General features: G+C 58.0%; 1 protein-coding gene across 1 annotated transcript; it reads left to right on the forward strand.

The window, feature by feature from the left end:
* The first annotated feature begins 205 nt into the window (after nucleotides 1-205).
* SNX33 (sorting nexin 33) lies at nucleotides 206-14,179 on the forward strand. Its single transcript, XM_057723739.1, has 3 exons — nucleotides 206-667; nucleotides 1,254-3,075; nucleotides 9,192-14,179. The coding sequence occupies exons 2-3, from the start codon at nucleotides 1,605-1,607 to the stop codon at nucleotides 9,443-9,445; spliced, it is 1,725 nt and encodes a 574-aa protein (XP_057579722.1). The 5' UTR covers nucleotides 206-667; nucleotides 1,254-1,604; the 3' UTR covers nucleotides 9,446-14,179.
* The last annotated feature ends 2,778 nt before the right edge of the window (nucleotides 14,180-16,957 follow it).

The raw sequence follows: 16,957 nt of genomic DNA on the forward strand, positions 1-16,957 counted from the left end.
CTTTGCAGACTTTAGGAGTTTGCCTCCCTTGCGTCACGGAAAAGGCAGGAGGGTGACGGAGCCCGGGAGGAGAGGCGGTGGCTGGAGAGCTCCCTCGCGCGGCGCTCCAGCCCCTCCGGGCAGGAGGTGTCTCCCAGCGAGGAAGGACGGGCTGGGGGGTGCGGCTGCCCCAGGGGCTGGCCCTCGTCCCCGATCGTCTCCTCGCTCTCGCCTCCCGATCTCCGCGCGCGTGAGAGAGGGCGACGGCCAGCAGGAAAAGCGAGGAGTAGGCGGGAGCCCCGGCTCCAGCGCCCCAGGCGCGCGGGAGGGCGGAGCCGGTCCGTCCCCGGCCAGCCAGGGCACACGGAAGTGCCGTGGAGTTTGTCCGATTCCCCAGCCTGCTCTTCCTTCTCCCTCCCTCTCCCCACCCCTCACCTCCCCCCCCTCGGCTCTTCCCTCCTTCCTCGGGACGCCACCTCCCGGAATCGCCTTTTTTTGTTGTTGTTTTGGAGCTGGCTTCTCGCTGGCGGCGCAGAGGGGCCGCGAACGCTGGAGAAGAAGGCGGGCTCGGGGTGCAGCCCACCGCCCACCGGCGGGACCCCGCGGGGCAGAGCGGAGGACGGACGGACTGACGGCCGGGCGCGCCATCTGCTCTCCCGAGCTCACTCTCCAAACTCCTGTTGAGTGTGTGCGTGCATGCGCGGGGTGGGGGTCTGCGTCCGGCGTGCCGGGACTGCTTGCCGCGGGGTTACCTTTGGACGCGGGTGCTTGGACTTAGATCAGGGTCAGCTTCAGGCTCAGAAACTGCTGGGGAATTAGGCAAACAAAAGAGGCCACTCAGCTAGTGGCCAGAAGTCGCCCGAGCGCCTCGTTGCGTCCCCTCCTTTCCCCGGGGTGGGGGCTGGCCACTTGGGGGCGAGGAGAGGGCGCCCGAGCCGGCTGGGGGCTGGGGGCCCGGCCGGGCCGCCGGGGTCGAAGAGTTGGCGGCCTGTTGTGTAAGCCTCAGTCCTTGTTTTCCCGGCCTGGCTTGTTGTGAAGCCGGACACATCCACCCTTGGATTCGATTCAGGAGGCTGCTGCTTTTCTCCTTGCCCTTCTTGGATTTTCTGGATTTTTGAAAACCCAGTGGCCCAGGAAGAGGAGGAGGAAGGAGGAAGGAGCAGAGCGACAGGGGAATGTGAGAGCCTCCCAAGCCCTGAGGAGCCAGGAGCTGGGAGCCAGAGCTGCCGGGGTTTCTGGGACGGTGGTTTCCAAGTGGTTCTCTTCTATTTTAGAACATTGTTCCAGTGGAGAGTGTTGAATTCTTGCCCTCTCAGAGCTGATTTCTCCGAGTCACTTGACTTTTCTTCTGGGAGTGGGAGGAGGAGAGACTGCCGAAGGAAGGGAGGAAGGCCATGGACATGAGCTCTCCCTGCTCACAGGTGTGTGCAGGGAGAACTGGTAGGGCTGTTTCTGGGCCGTGGACATTGCTTTGAAGAGAGGGAGGCTGGACACCATCTGTGGGGGCTGAGAGACTGAGGGCTGTGGCAGGCCTTGAGTTGCGAGTGGATTTTTGGACACCCTAGCAAGTGTTTCTAGTGCTGGGCAGGACTCTCTCCTCATCTTTCGCTACCACTGGCCCAGATATGGCACTAAAAGGCCGAGCCCTCTATGACTTCCGCAGTGAGAACAAGGAGGAAATCAGCATCCAGCAGGATGAGGACCTGGTCATTTTCAGCGAGACCTCGCTGGATGGCTGGCTGCAGGGCCAGAACAGCCGCGGTGAGACAGGGCTTTTCCCTGCCTCTTACGTGGAGATCATCCGTTCTGGCACCAGCTCCAACCATGCCGACTACTCCAGCAGCCCTGCAGGCTCTCTGGGCACCCAGGTGAGCTTATATGACAGCTCCAGCGTGGCCAACCCTTCCAGGAGTGGCGGGGGCAGTGGCTTCCTCTCAAACCAGGGTAGTTTCGAGGAGGACGATGATGATGACTGGGATGACTGGGATGATGGATGCACAGTGGTGGAGGAGCCACGGGCTGGTGGGCTGGGTACCAACGGGCATCCCCCACTCAACCTCTCCTACCCTGGTGCCTACCCCAGCCAACACGTGGCCTTTCGGCCCAAGCCACCCCTGGAGCGGCAGGACAGCCTGGCATCTGCCAAACGAGGCAGCGTGGTGGGGCGCAACCTCAACCGCTTCTCGTGCTTCGTGCGCTCTGGCGTGGAGGCCTTCATCCTGGGTGATGTGCCCATGATGGCCAAGATCGCTGAGACATACTCCATTGAAATGGGGCCTCGCGGCCCCCAGTGGAAGGCCAATCCCCACCCATTTGCCTGCTCTGTAGAGGATCCCACCAAACAGACCAAATTCAAGGGCATCAAAAGTTATATCTCCTACAAGCTCACGCCCACCCACGCTGGCTCACCTGTCTACCGGCGCTACAAACACTTCGACTGGCTCTACAACCGCCTGCTGCACAAGTTCACTGTCATTTCAGTGCCCCACCTGCCAGAGAAGCAGGCGACAGGCCGCTTTGAGGAGGACTTCATTGAGAAGCGGAAGCGGCGGCTCATCCTTTGGATGGACCACATGACCAGCCACCCCGTGCTGTCCCAGTACGAGGGCTTCCAGCATTTCCTTAGCTGCCTGGATGACAAGCAGTGGAAGATGGGCAAACGCCGGGCCGAGAAGGACGAGATGGTGGGCGCCAGCTTCCTGCTCACCTTCCAGATCCCCACAGAGCACCAGGACCTGCAGGATGTGGAGGACCGTGTGGACACCTTCAAAGCCTTCAGCAAGAAGATGGACGATAGCGTCCTGCAGCTCAGTACCGTAGCATCAGAGCTGGTGCGCAAGCACGTGGGGGGCTTCCGCAAGGAATTCCAGAAGCTGGGCAGTGCCTTCCAGGCCATCAGCCACGCCTTCCAGATGGACCCCCCCTTCAGCTCCGAGGCCCTCAACAGCGCCATTTCTCACACGGGCCGTACCTATGAAGCCGTGGGTGAGATGTTTGCCGAGCAGCCCAAGAATGACCTCTTCCAGATGCTCGACACGCTGTCTCTCTACCAGGGCCTGCTCTCCAACTTCCCCGACATCATCCACCTGCAGAAAGGTAAGAGCCAGTGTGGGCTGGAGACCCTTACAGTGTCTGCACTCTGCGGGGCACTGGGGGTATCAGGTTGGCCTAGACCGAGGGGAGCAGCTCAGCCCGTCTTTCTGTCTCTGTCTCATTCATTCGTTCGACAAGTGTGTTGAGCACCTACTAGGTGGCAAGTGCCATTCTAGGTGCAGGGGTATTATTATGGGCAGGTCTGGTCCCTGTCCTCATGGAGTTCACTGTTTACCTTCTTGTTGTCCATTCATTCATTCATTTGTTTTCTCTGCTTTTGTCTCATTTACTCTTTACCCATTATGCATCGAGCCCTTCAAGATATCAGGCTGGGTTCTGGGAACACGGAGCTGACCAGGGCCCAGGCCTTGCCCTTGAGGAGCCCACAGGCTCATGGGGGACATGGACACAGACCCAGATAACAAGAGCACAGAGTGTATGTAGCCTGTCCTCCTGCTTGTCACAAGCTCTCCTCCTTGCCTTTGGAGCTTCAGAGCCTGTTCTCATCGCTGCATATCCTATCTGTGAGCTCCCTCCCTATCTGTGTTCGGGGTGGGGGCGTGGGTGGCTGTCCCCATTTTGCAGATGAAGAAGCTGTGTTCACAGAAGGGTGGTTGCACAGGGAGTCTGGCCCAGCTGGGACCGTCCCTTCCTCCTGCACCTCCCCAAGGACACATCCATGTTGGCTACCTCCCAAGCCCAGCCGTGTGTTCAGTTCTCACGGCCCCCTCCCTACGGGAGGGACAGGTGGGTCCTTGTTACTGTGGGGCTGTCAAGGAACTGCCAGGGAAGTGACTCATAGCCGGGTCACCTAGGGGCACCCGGGCTGGGCTGGGGGAGGAACTGGGGGTCCAAGGCACTACCGACATGGCCTATCCAGTTCCCCCTTCCCGAGCCTTGCTTCTCCTCTTGCCTGAGCAGTGAGTCAGGAGCTGACCGGCAGGTGGCTAAGTCTTGGGGACTACAGGCAGGGCAGGCGAGAGGTGTGGTCCTCCCTAGGGCTGCTTGGTAACTCAGGAAGAACGTCTGCAGGGCGTGGGGCTGGCTCCCAGGCCCCTAGGCCCTGAGGTCAGGCCTGGCTTGGTGGGGAGTTTTCCTCTGGGCGGAGCCAGGAGGCAGGCCTCCGGACTGAGCCTGGGGGCCAGCAGACACCACCAGCTTGGTCCCCAGGAGCATCTGGAGTAAACCAGCCTTGTTCTCCTTCACCAGGAGGTTCACTTCTATAACTTCTCCAGCTTCCAGCCTCCTTTCTCCCTTTACTTTTACTTTCTCTTCCTCCTTCTCCTCTCTGCCTTTTTTTCTCTTCTCCACATTCCTCTCTTCCTCCTTCCCTTCTTTCAGCTTCAGGAGACAGGAGGCCTGAATTCTGGTCTCGGCTCTGCTCCCAATTTGCTGTGTGTCCCTGGGAAGTGCCTTCCCCTCTCCGGGCATTAGTTTCCTGATGTATAAAACAAGGGAGGGTAGACACAGTAGCTCTTGGGCCTTCAAGGGGGTGGGGTGGGGGAGAGACTCCTGAGGCGGGTCTGGTCAAGGACAGAGTGATGCCTTAGATCTGGCTCTGAGCTCTGGAGCAGGGTCAGGGCTGGGTTGTTGGCTGGGGCCGGCTGGGGCTCACTGGGGCAGGTGTTGCCCTGTGCGGAAGTGGAGCCACGCTCACTGCCGTGCTAGGGCCTGGGAAAGCTGGTTCAACCAGCTCCTTGGATGGCGTGTTCCTGTGTGGGCAGCAGGAAGGGGGGAAGCAGAGGTATAGTGATTAAACAGCTGCCCCCGTGCAGTGTCTGGGAACCCTCATCCAGGGCAGAGCTGGGGGCAGGAAGGCAACCCCATACTCAGGGCTCCCAGGCTCCCATTGAAGCAGGAGGGAGTAAAGCCAGACTGGCCTTTCTGACCCTGGGGCAGGGAGACAGAGCTGAGAGAGGCCACTTCTGAGTTTCCATTGGAGGTATTTCTAAGATGAGGGGCCAGTGGTTCTCTGGGGTGACGTGTTCAACTTCAGGCAGAAGCTGCCCCACCTTCTCTTACCCAGAGAACCCCTCCTCATTAAGCCAAGTTCTTTTGGGCTTACTCTGCCTCTTTCTGGGCTTTGCACTGCCACTCCTAGGCCTGTGGTGGGACGAGTTAGGGAGGGAGGGCTTGGAATCTGGCTGAGACAGAATTGGGGGAACCAACCACAGCCTGATGGGTGGAGAAGGGGTCCCATGTTGGAATGGAGCCCTTTCACAGAGGCAGGAGCAGGAAAGTTGGGGCCCGGGTCCCCAGGATTCTGTCCAGCCTGCTCATACATCTGAAAGATGGTGAACATGTGGGAGAGGCCTTGGAAGGAAGGAGATGGGAGGCCTAGGAGGGGTCAGGAGACCAGGATTTGGACAAATGTTGCCTTTGAGGTGACCCTGAAAGAGTTTCCTCCCCTGAGAAAACTTAGGAAAATGGGCTGTGGAACCTGGCTGGCGCTGAGATGCCAGCCTGTCTGCCCACTGGCCCAGCCCTTGGAGCTCAGTTTAGGGGTCTCCTAAGAGAAGGGCAACCATGTAATTTATCATCCAAACCAGGGCATCTTGAGGGTGAAAGAGAGCCTTAGTACTAGTTACCCTGGGGCAACAAGGGGAAACAGTGACTGCCCAGGGCCCCTGGGCAGGGCCAGCCAGCCAGGGCAGCGCTCGGTCCTAAGACTCATCACAAGCCACCGAGGTCGGTGTGGTTCCCTCCGTTTTCAGATGAGGGGCAGTGAGGCGGGATGATAATCAGAGCAGGAATTGGAGCCTGGGTGTCTCTGACTCCACAGTCAGGCTGTGTCTACTGTGCCAGACAAATGGAGGAGGGAACTCCCTAAGGGATGGGTGCTTGGGGTAGACGAGCCAGAAGGGGAAGGAGCAGGGAGGAGTTTGGATGCTGTAGCACTAACTCAGCTGGCATCTTCGGTTGGCTGGAAGCAGGCCCTGGACCACAGAGCATGCATAGAGGGCCATGGAGCTCACAGGTTGGCCAAGGCAAAGTGGCCCTTGCAGGACCAGATTCTTCCCTGGGGGAATAGGTGAGTCCAGCCTCTGTGTCCTGGGTCATCATCTAGCTCTCCCTCTCCCTCCTCTCCTAGGTTCTCCTGAACAAAGAATCGTATCGCCAAGAGCTGGGTCTTGGCTGGGACTGAAAAGAGTTTGCACGTAGTTGCACGTAGCAACTGGAGCTCTTATGCTGTCAGGTGCCATCCTAAGTACTTTGAACATATTAGTTGAATTAAACCTCAACTATAACTATAGGGTGGGTACTATTATTATCGCATTTTACTGATGTGGAAACTCTAAAGTGCTGCACCGCTGTAAGCAATTGTCAGCAGCAGAGCATCTAGTCCAACCTGTGCCATCTGACAGCGGGGAGACCTATAGCCCTTGTTGGAGGTGACACAGTGGGACTAGGACTCAGATCTCCTGCCCTCAACCTAGGGTGGGCAGTAACTACCTCCAAGAGATAGGGACAAGATCGATTAAGGTGGGAGTTTAGGGAATAGGCCTGGGACCCTGGGGCTCTGAAGCACTAACCCTTCTTTCCCAGTTCCTGGGACCCAGCCTTATAGGACAACTGCCAGGGCAGGAGGCACCCCTGGGTCTTCAGCTCTCAGGTTGGGTCCTAGGCGGAATGTTGGGGGGTGATGGGGGACAGGCCTCAGCCCTGACTCCCAGTCTGTCACTGGGGTGCATTAGCGTTAGCTGGTCCCAGTCCCACCTCTGAGTCACAGGGTGGAGGGGTGACAGAGAGCAGGGGGGGGCCGCCCCCTTCCCCCACAGCCTTTGCCCCCACCTGGCCCCCTGCCTGGCTGCAGACATCTAGCAACTGCAATAGATGCGTTCCTATTACCTGAGCCTCAGTTTCCCTCCTCTAAGGCCATGGGCAAGAAAAGCTTTCTTAAATGTAGGTCCACCCACCACACCCAGACTTTCTCAGGAAAGTGGAATCCAGGCTAGTAGATTCCCTTTGCTGAAGCCTCACTCTAGTTTCTTTGTCCTGCTGTTTTCTACTTTTCTTCTTATGGTTCTTTTTACCCCTTGGGACTTTCTCAAGTTCCTGAGTCCATTGTCTGGATGCCCCACATATATGCCTGGAGGACCTGGCCTGGACTCCCTGCAGTAGGAGTGCTGTACATCCCCAGCTGTGCAGGGATAACTCTGGGCCAGGCATTCCCCACTTTTGGAGCAAGAAGGAGGCTGGGAGCCCCCCGGCAAGTCCCTTCCCACCAGGGCCTGGGTTTCCTCTGTATGGTACTGGTGTTGGGGTGGAGGTGGTGGTTGGACAGCTGCCTCTAGAGCCGCTCCAGCTCTGAAGCCTCTCATGGGGTCCTCATCCTGGGCCTTGGGGTGATCCCTCTTCTGCTGCCCAGGCCTGGGCAATCAGGATGGAACAGGGGGCAAGAGGTGGTTCAAGGAAGGTGGTGAAAGGACTGAGTGGGCTGGGAGGTGGGGACCGCAGAGTTCTTCAGGGTGCTGTGTGAGCAGCCCTGGAAATGCTCCAGATTTGAGTCTGTCTGCCCAAAATGCCACTATTTCCTAATTAGCCACGCGCTTGCCATCTAATGTGGATACTGGTCCTTCTAAAGGCATTCTGGGTTATTTCCAGCAGATAGCAAATGCTCAGTCAGTGCATCCTGAATGCACTGAACAACTTGAGAGTAAAAGGAATACATTTCAAAGGTCCCTGAGAGGCCTCCTTAAGGGGGAGGTGGGAAGCATGAAAAATGAGCATGTTATTCATGTACAGTGGATGCTTTTGAAGCGCTCAGGGAGTGTGCTGTCCTCCGCGCCAACCCTTCCCACCTCCTCACGCTTCTTCACACAGTGGATTCCCTACAGCCCTGCAAGGAGTGCATGCCAGGCACAGGCAGACTGCCTCCCCGGCTCAGCAGCTGCCCCCACCAGCTTCAGTGCAGCATCAGTCAAGTGCCTGTTAATTCAGAACTGAAATTCTTTCACCAATTATTTGTTGATTCGTTCAGATTCTTCCCAATTTGGTCCCTTCTCCAGGTTCATCCGCTGACCCCCCCATGTGTCACCTGGTTATCGTAATGATTTCCTCTAGTCCCCTGGGGACTGGGATGAGAAGGGAGCAGGGCCTGTATGTGGGGAGACACACAGGAAGGAAAACTCCAGGTGGCTTTTGAGGCTCTGTTTTAGAATCGGCAGTGTGATGGGGGTGGGGAGAACCCTGGTGAGCTGAGATGGGGAGGCGGTCTCCCTGGGGGATGCTCCGTGCAGAAGTGGCACCTGGTCAGAACCTTGAATTATGCATAGGGACACAGGAGGCAGAGATAGGAAGGTAGGAAAGAAAGGGTGAGCTTGATGCACGTGTGGTCAGTGTGGCATGGGTGCGGGGTGAACTCCCAGAGGGCCTCACAAGCCAGGAGAATGGGGGACCTTGCTCTGCAGGCAGAAGGAAGCCAGGGGAGGCTTGGAGGTATGGGTGCTCAGCCTGGCTGCACTTCAGGTGCTACGGAGAACCTCTCAGAGGCTGGGACTGAGGTGGGGACACCCACGGGGGCCCTCTTGCAGCAGTCCAGTGATGTTGAGTCAGCTTAGCAGACACATATCAGGATCTGCTGTGGGCTAGGCTTGTTCTGGATGCTAGAGACACTGAGCCCACAGCCCAGAGGGAGGCAGTCAGAGAAACCACAGGGTGGTAAAAGCTGTACTAGAGGGAAGCCCAGGGCACCTGAGAGCATTGAGAGGCACCTGGGGTGGGGTGCCAGGAAGGCTTCCTGGAGGAGGTGATGTCTGAGCTGAATGGGGATCCAGCATGAGGAGTGATGAGGCCTGTGGTGGGTGGGGATGGCCTGGTCCTAGAAATCAATCAGCTAGTAGGGCTGTGACTGGTCGGGTGTGGGCTGCTGGCGGTGCCACAGGATTGGAGGGAAGATGGTACATCTGGTTTCGGTTGTGCTGAAGGTGAGGGTTTGGGGGACATCCTGGTGGAGACACCCAGGTGGCTGGACCACGGGTCTGAAGTCCAGAAGCGAGGCCTGAGTTGAGCTGATGAGGGTTTTGTCTGACCTTGAGGGGTCTCACGGCAGGGTTAGGGAGCGAACTGGGGAGACTGGAGCCCTAACTTGGCCTTGTCCTCTGCTCTGCCTGTGCCAGGTGCATTTGCCAAGGTAAAGGAGAGCCAGCGCATGAGTGATGAGGGCCGCATGGCGCAGGACGAAGCAGATGGCATTCGCAGGCGCTGCCGCGTGGTGGGCTTCGCCCTGCAGGCTGAGATGAACCACTTCCACCAGCGCCGCGAGCTCGACTTTAAGCACATGATGCAGAACTACCTGCGCCAGCAGATCCTCTTCTACCAGCGGGTAGGCCAGCAGCTGGAGAAGACTCTGCGCATGTATGACAACCTCTGACCACGTGTCCCTGGCCCTCTCCCTGCCCCTGGGGCCTGGTGGCTGCCGTGCATGCTGCGCTCCAGACCGTCCCACACGAGCAGTGCCTGGGGGGTCGGGGCTGGGCTTTGGAGGAGTCGTGGCTATCCCTGGGGAAATCCCCCACCCCTTAGAGGTGGGGGCACAGCAGGGGTGCGAATGGGGCCGGGAGCCCTCCAGGCCAAGGCCTGGGCTGCTGGTCAGTCCCTTGAGGTCAGGCCAGGGTGTTAGCCTCCCCTAGAGCCTATAGTGCTCGCTCACTTGGCCACCGCCCCCTCGTTCATTCAGCAGATGTGCAGGCCTGCTGTGGCCCCAGGTCAGACACTGGGCATCCAGGGCTGTGACACGCTTCCTCTTGGGGAGTCCCCATTCCAAGGTGGGGATCAGACACAGAAACAGGCAGGGGCAATGATTGATGGTAAAGAAGAGGTTCCTGGCAGCTCGCAGAAGGGACCACTCACTCTGCCGGTCAGGGATGACTCCGTGGAGTAGGTGACATTCAAGTAGCGTCTTGAAGAATGACAAGGACCTGCCAGACAGTACGTGGGGACAGTAGATGGGGAGGACTTTCAGAGGAGAACAGCACGGGCAAAGCTGTGGAGGCACGAGAACACCCCCCCTTCTCTCCTTTCCCTTTCCCAGGCAAGTGTGCTGCCCCTTGGTTGTGTCCCTTGTGTGACAGAGGGGAGGGATCTGCCCCGTCCTCGCCCCACCCTCACCCCCTGCAGGAGGAGCTGCAGGCCAACTCCCTCCTGACTCCCCTTCACCAGTTGAGCCCCCTCACCCCTTGGTTAGGGGACCATGCAGCACCTTTGGCCTGGGCTCAAGGTGCTGAGACAAGCCTCAGATGCCAGGACCCTGGTGGCACCTTCCTGGAGGGGATGCCCCAAAGTTACTGGATATTTGAGTTCACCAGCAATAGCTCCCACACTCCAAGCAGGCTTGGGCCTCAGGCTCCCAGGGGCCAGCTTACCCACAGCCCCAGGGATGTGGGCCCACCTGCCCACAGCCAGCCTCACTGTGATGCCAGTCCACGTCCTGGTGCAGTTGTGCTGTCTGCCACCCAGGTTTACATCCTCCAGGGCCAGGGTGTGGTCCGGCAGTGGCAGCGGGTTGGGGGGAAATGACAGGTGCCACTACTGGCCCCCCCAGGAGGTCATGGCTGTTCCTGGCTGCTGCTGCTTCATTCTTCTTTCTTTCTTGTTTTCTTGATAAACCTTTTACAATTAAGATAACAAAAGTATGACTCCTTATTTGGACCCCAGGGGGGTTGGGTGGGGGAAGGATAGAGCCCTAATTGTCGCTGGGAGCGACTGAGCCACATTCTGAGGTCGTGATGGTACAGCATTTACCCCGGAACATCACAAGTTGGGGGCAGGGCAGTGCTGGAGGCAGGGGCTAGCTGGGGACCTCTGGGTGGCCCTGGACCCCAGCCGGATGCATACCCTTTCCAGACCTCACTCTCCTCATCTCTCAAATGGGTGGAGTCCTGCCAGGGGTTTGGCTGTGCTGCTCTGTGGATCTAGGACTGAGGGTCATGTGAGGAAGGGACAGTCTAATTGACAGGGAGTTCCTCTCCCCAGGAGGGCGTATCCCAGCCTTGCCCCCAGGAAAGCCCCAGTCCAGGGGAGGGGGTGGGACTCAGAACCCATGTCCTTCCCCAAGCCATCCAGTCCAGGGTGCCAGCCCTGCAGTGGCTGCCCAGTTAGAAACTGAGCTGGAACCCCCAGCCGTGCCCTTGGGCGTGTCCCAGGCAGGATGAACAGGCATCTGTGCACACGGGAAAGAGGAGGGCTGGGGGGCCAGGGTTTTCTTGGGGGCAATGGGGACTTGGTGGAGGGGGTGCTGCCAGGGTCCGGGCATCAGGGGAGGCTTTGGCTGGGCTGGGGGCAGGGAGCTCATGGCAGTGAGATGGAGTAAGGGGTGGCAGGAGCAGTGGGGAAGGGGCAGCAGAGGCTCTCTGTTCAGGGCAGAGTGTCCTCAGAGGAACTTCTGGAATGGGCCCCTGGCCCTGGGTCAAAATTAGGTCAGATTTGGGACTTTTTGTGGAATTTTCCCCTCTCTCCTCCCTGCCCTCCTTCTTTCATTTTCTAACCCATCTGAGGACCTTCCCACCCTTAACCTCCCAGCTTCAGCCTCCAGGAGGCCTTGGCAGTGAGCGCTCTGACCACAGGGAGGGCGGTGGGGGTCTCCTTCCCAGGGCCAGTCTGCGTCGGGGTGGTGGCAGTGCTCTTCTCAACGCGCAATGCCTGGACAGTGCCCTGTTCACGCTTCCTGCCCTGAGAATAGTATTGCCCTCTTGGGTCTCTTTCCTGCGATGGGGGCCACCTCCCACGCCTTCCGTCCTCAGGGTGAGGGGATTGGTCTGAGGCTTTTCTCAGGAGGGGCTTTGGACCTAGGAAAAGCATCAGGACGTGAAGTCTCCTGAGGGCTCTGGGCTGGGACAGACGTACGTGTGGTGAGAAGTGAGGGTGTCACAGCCCTTCTCTCTGGTTTCTTTCTATCTCTGTGTAGGTTTGAGTGTTGGGGGAATGTGAGATTGGTCTGGGCTGGCTGGAGCCTCTTTCAGCAGGAGACCGGCGACCCGTGTGTGTGTGTGTGGGTATCCTGGTGGTGGCTGGGCCTGCGGGCTGGCCTCCGTCACATGCCAGGCAGATGTCCCAGACTGAGCTGAGCCCAGCTGCCTCCAGTCTCCTCCCTGAGGCAGGTAGAAAACAAGGCCTCTCTTTCTGCCCTGGGCAACTGTCAGCACCTGGAGGTGGGGAGTGGGGGACCCCTGATCCCCAGTCTTGGCCCAGCCCAGGAAAGGAGTCTGCTTTGTGGCCAAACATGGGGGTTGGGGATGGAGGTGGCCTTCAGATCCGGCATCCTGCTGCTTCCTGGACACAGGACGGCCATAAGCCACCAGGCCACGGCTGTGCCACGGCTGAAGCAGAGCCAGGCCTGGTCACAGGTGCAGCTGCCCAACCCAGAGCAGACACAGCCACACAACCTGCCCGTGGCACACAGGCCACGCCTGGCTCCACACACACACATGTGTGGTCGTGTGCTTGCCCAAGTGCACTCCCAGCCACAGTGTCACAGACGGTCGCACAGTCACAGCCACAGCCACACTCATCCACACCCACATGCACGTTGTCTGTCTCAGCCACGTCACTCACAGCCGTGCCACAGTCCTGTGCACAGTCAGACCCTCACATAGTGACACACACTCAGACACACATGGCCGCAAAGTCACACCTGCACATAGCGAATGGGTCACACATGCAGATGCTCTTGGCTTCCACCTGCACCACCTCCTGGACGGGCCAGCCTGCATCATCCATCACCTGACACCACCAAGTTCAATTCCTCATTGCACAGACAGGAAACCTGAGGTCTAGTGAGGCGTGGCATTTGGCTGCATCACTCAGTGGGTAGGGATATGCTCTGGGGTCAGAGCCCAGTTCCCTGCAGGCTCTGGCCTGGCCTTGCCCGCCCCGGGTCAGTCCCCAGGGCCATGCTCCTTCTGAAGGCCCCTGGCCAAACCTACTCAACAAAGCTCCAGGCATCTCCCATCTCTGGAGCCAGAGCTAAGGCTGCAGCATCAGAGCACAGGAGCCAGAATGCGGTGGGCAGGGCCCAGGCCTGGGCGGGAGGAACATTCCTGCACCATCTCCTCCCCAAGCCTGCGAGGACTGGGCCCGCCTCGCCTGCCTGCCTGCTGACTCAGGCCTCCGGGAGCCAAGCCGGCTTGCCTCCCTCACCCACCCCCAACCCAACCCAACCTGCTTCCCCACCACTGTGGCTCTGCTACCTCCTTCCGCTGTTTGGGGCAAGAGGAGATGGTGAGCTGTGGCAAAAAGTCGGTGAGGAAACATAAGAATTCACCTCCCCTAGACATAGCTCAGAAGGGTTGATTGTGAAACCCCGCTCCAAGGTTCAACAAAGCTTTTTCCCTTGGTTTTGTTTTGTTAGTTAAACCTCAGTGCAGTCCGGTCTGTTTAAAAAGCAGTGTCTCACACAGCTGTGGCCTCCTTGGTCCGCACGACAGCCCTGGTAGGCATCATTATTCCATTTCACAGACGAAGAGACTGAGGCTTGGCCAGAGGGAGGATGGGACCTGCCTAGGATCACACAGTGGGGCCAAGGTGGGGCTGGATTCGAACCCAGCTCTCTGGCTTCATTCCCTAAAGTCACCTTGATTAACTTATGTAGGTCCAGAGGACGAGGGGGTGGCAGACCTTCGCTCCAGAGGTGAAAGAACAGGAGGCTGGCAAACCAACTGCTGAAATGTGCAAGGGTTTTGAGGGGGTGGGTGACTCCGGCCAGGCCCCCAGGGAGGAAGAGGCTGAGGGTGGCATTGCACAGTGGCGTCTGCAGTGACTCAGGGTCTCCGTTTACAAATGACCATGTGCGAGGAATACCACTTCACTTTTCTGTAACTGACTTGAATTTCTGTTTTGCTTTCTCATTCGCCCACCTGATAGAAAAGTAATCTGAAATCAATTTGGGGACCCCTCCTTTCCCCAGGGAGGCATGTAAGTGTTGGGGATGGCATATTTGAAGACCCTAGGCAGGCCCCTGGCACTTTGAATTTTAGAAGCTGAATTCCCCCGTCCCATCACTCACGAAAATTTGCTTGCGTTCCGCATGAAAGGTCACTCGTATATACCTACTTGAGTTGGGTTCAGTTAATTACCAGACAATGTCTTGTCTTGTAGGTATTTAATTAAATTTTATTCATTTTGATTTTGTCTTTTCTTTCTTTTGCCTTTTGGTGTCCTGCTCCTTTTTTCTCTGGCTGCAAATGTTACTGTGGGTTCTTGCAGAGCTCCTGGACCCTGGCACTGGGCCTGTGGTGCCCACCATGGTCCTAGGTTAGTATCGGACCCTTTGGTCATCTTTTCCTACCTCCTGCCTTCCCACCGCCTGCTTCTGTGATCCCCACCCTTAGGCCTCTGTGGGTCTGGCCCTTTCTCAGTTTGGGGCACTCCAGGTTCCCTCAATTGCCCCTGTACCTTGTGGGCCTCAGGGACCCTCGAGGGGCTGGCAAAATCATTCCACAGCCCCCACCACACACTCAAGCACAAGGCGCTCTGGGAGGCTGCTTAGAGACCCTGGGTAACCCTTTGTCTTCTGAGGTCTGAGTCCACCTGGGAAGGCGTCCAATTCCCCACTGTTCCTGGATCTCCCAGCCTCTGGGGCGTCTCCCTTCCCCAGTGCACGTGGCAGTGTGATGGACACTGGATGGTCATTATTTCACAACCACCTGTAGGCAAGAGATTATCAACATCATTTTACCAGACCAGGAAGTGGGGCCCAGTGAGGGAGGTGAGGAGTAGCCGAGCCTGTGTGAGTGGTACCCAGGTCTGGACCACCTGTGTTGGGGGGCAAATGGCTTATGCCTGAGGTAGGAGTTGGAGGCTGGCCGGAGCCTGGAGGTACCTGAAACCTCTTCCTGGCTGAACTTACTCCCTTCGCTGCCATTCTGGAAGGTGTGCTCTGGGTGGAGGTGGAATGAGGCTCCCTCATCAGACAGGCCTCCTGCCCCCTGGACAGCAAAGCCCTTGCCCGTTCACTACTCAGAGGCAGGACTGAGTGGCTGAACCTGAGTACAAATCCTCTCTACACCTCCTTGTTTTAGGGATATTTCTCAACTGTCCTATGCTTCCATTTCTCCATTTATAACAGGAATTCCAGATGGCTGTTAGGAGGCTTTTATGAGCACACAGCCAGTGCCCAGTAAGGAGTAGCTGGGATTACCAGCCTCTGAGCAGCCCAAGGGAGAGGCAGGGCCAAGAATATTTTCACCCCCCTAAATGAGTGAGAAAACTGATCGGACGAGCCCACACCATGGGTGGATGTCAGGGCTGGGCCTAAGTGCACAGCAGTGACCGTTGAACGGCTGCCACGTGCTGCTCTGTGCTGGGCATTGGGCTAGGTACCTCCCGTGAGTTATCTTATTGCTCACGATGGTCTGGAAGGTGCAAACTATTGCCAATATCTTCCAGCAGACGGAGACTCAGAGGCACTGAGTCACGCGTGTGAGATTGTGCCGCTGCTTCATGGCAGACGGGGCTGAGTTCTGCGGGGACACAGAGCTGTGCCCTTCCCGCGGCACAAGGCTGCCCTTCCAAGGCTGGCAGGCTGGGGTGGGGGGTGGCCGGGCAACTGTCCTGCTATAGGGCGATGGGGGGAGTGCTGGGAACTGAGGGGAGTGGGGTGGTGGGGCCAGGTGGTGGGGGTCGGGTGGAGGTGGCCGCGTGCCTTCAAGGCAGCAGGCGGAAGGGCAGAGGGCTTGGCCCACAGAGAGCGTGGAGCAAATATTTATTGAGTGATAATTTTCTGTGGGGCCTCAGGCTAGGGAGTGGGAGCAGGGTCTGGCCGTGGAGGAGGGGGCTGGACAGATGAGGCCGAAGGCAGGGAGCTGGGGTCAGAGGCAGGATTCTGGTGTGCAGGAAGAAAGTGACTCAGAAGCCTCCTTGCTCAAGGGGCCAATATGGGGGGGGGGGGTGTCGGGAGCGAGAGTTGGGAGGGAAACGCTAGGACTGGTGATCCTGTGAGCGATGAGGCCGAGCTGGAGAGGGTGGGGGCTCTGGTCCTGGGGCTTCCACGTGGGGCAGGCAGAGGTGGGGCGATGGGTCTGTGCCTGTGCCTGGTGTCCCGGAGTGTGGGCATCCTCCTGTGTGCTCGCGGGGGCCTGCCGGCACGTGCTCCTGTGCCCGCGTGTCGGTCCCCGCTGGGGCGCTCGTGTGCCTGCAGTCATCCGGCTGCACGTGACTTTCCCTATGTCCCCGCCTGGAAAAGGTGACACCCCTCACCTCGAAGCTCAGGCCCCGCTTTGGAATTGTGCTTAGTTCCTCTCTTTCTCTCGTTCCACGCGCACCCATGAGCAAAGCCTCGTTAGCTCCTCAAAAGAGATCCCACATCTGACCTGTCTCACCATCTCACTGAGAGGCCCAAGCCAGGAACACGGCTGCCTGGACTACTGCAGTAGTCTCCAAGCTCACTTCCGCTCTCTCCTGCTCCCCGATGGTCTAACAGGAGCCAGAGTGGTTTTTTAAGACCATATTCTAAATCAAATCATGTCTGTCCCGTGTTTTCATCCCCCAGGGCACCCTGCCATTCTTAGGCCAGATGCCAAACTCCTACCACAGCCCACAAGTCCCCTCTGATCTCACTTTGGAACCCTGTTCCTTTTGGTCACAGGATTCCAGACCTGCTGGACTGCTATTTCTTGCATATGCCAAGCTTGTTGCACCTCAGGGTCTTTGCATTTCTTGGTCCCCTCTGGCTGGAATGTTCTTCCCCCCAGATGTCTGTGTGGTTTGAACCTCGGTTAATTCAAGTCTTTGCTTAAAATGTCACCTCCCTGGGGAGAACTTCCTTGACTCCTTAGTTCCAGTCTCCCGTCCCTTTACCCTGCCTTATTTTTCTCCATTTTACTTATTAGCAATTGCTAATTATATGTGTATACGTATTCAACCTTTTATTTCGGAATGTTTCAAACAT

The sequence above is a fragment of the Hippopotamus amphibius genome, chromosome 2 (genome assembly GCF_030028045.1).
Source record: "Hippopotamus amphibius kiboko isolate mHipAmp2 chromosome 2, mHipAmp2.hap2, whole genome shotgun sequence".
Lineage (NCBI taxonomy): Eukaryota > Metazoa > Chordata > Mammalia > Artiodactyla > Hippopotamidae > Hippopotamus > Hippopotamus amphibius.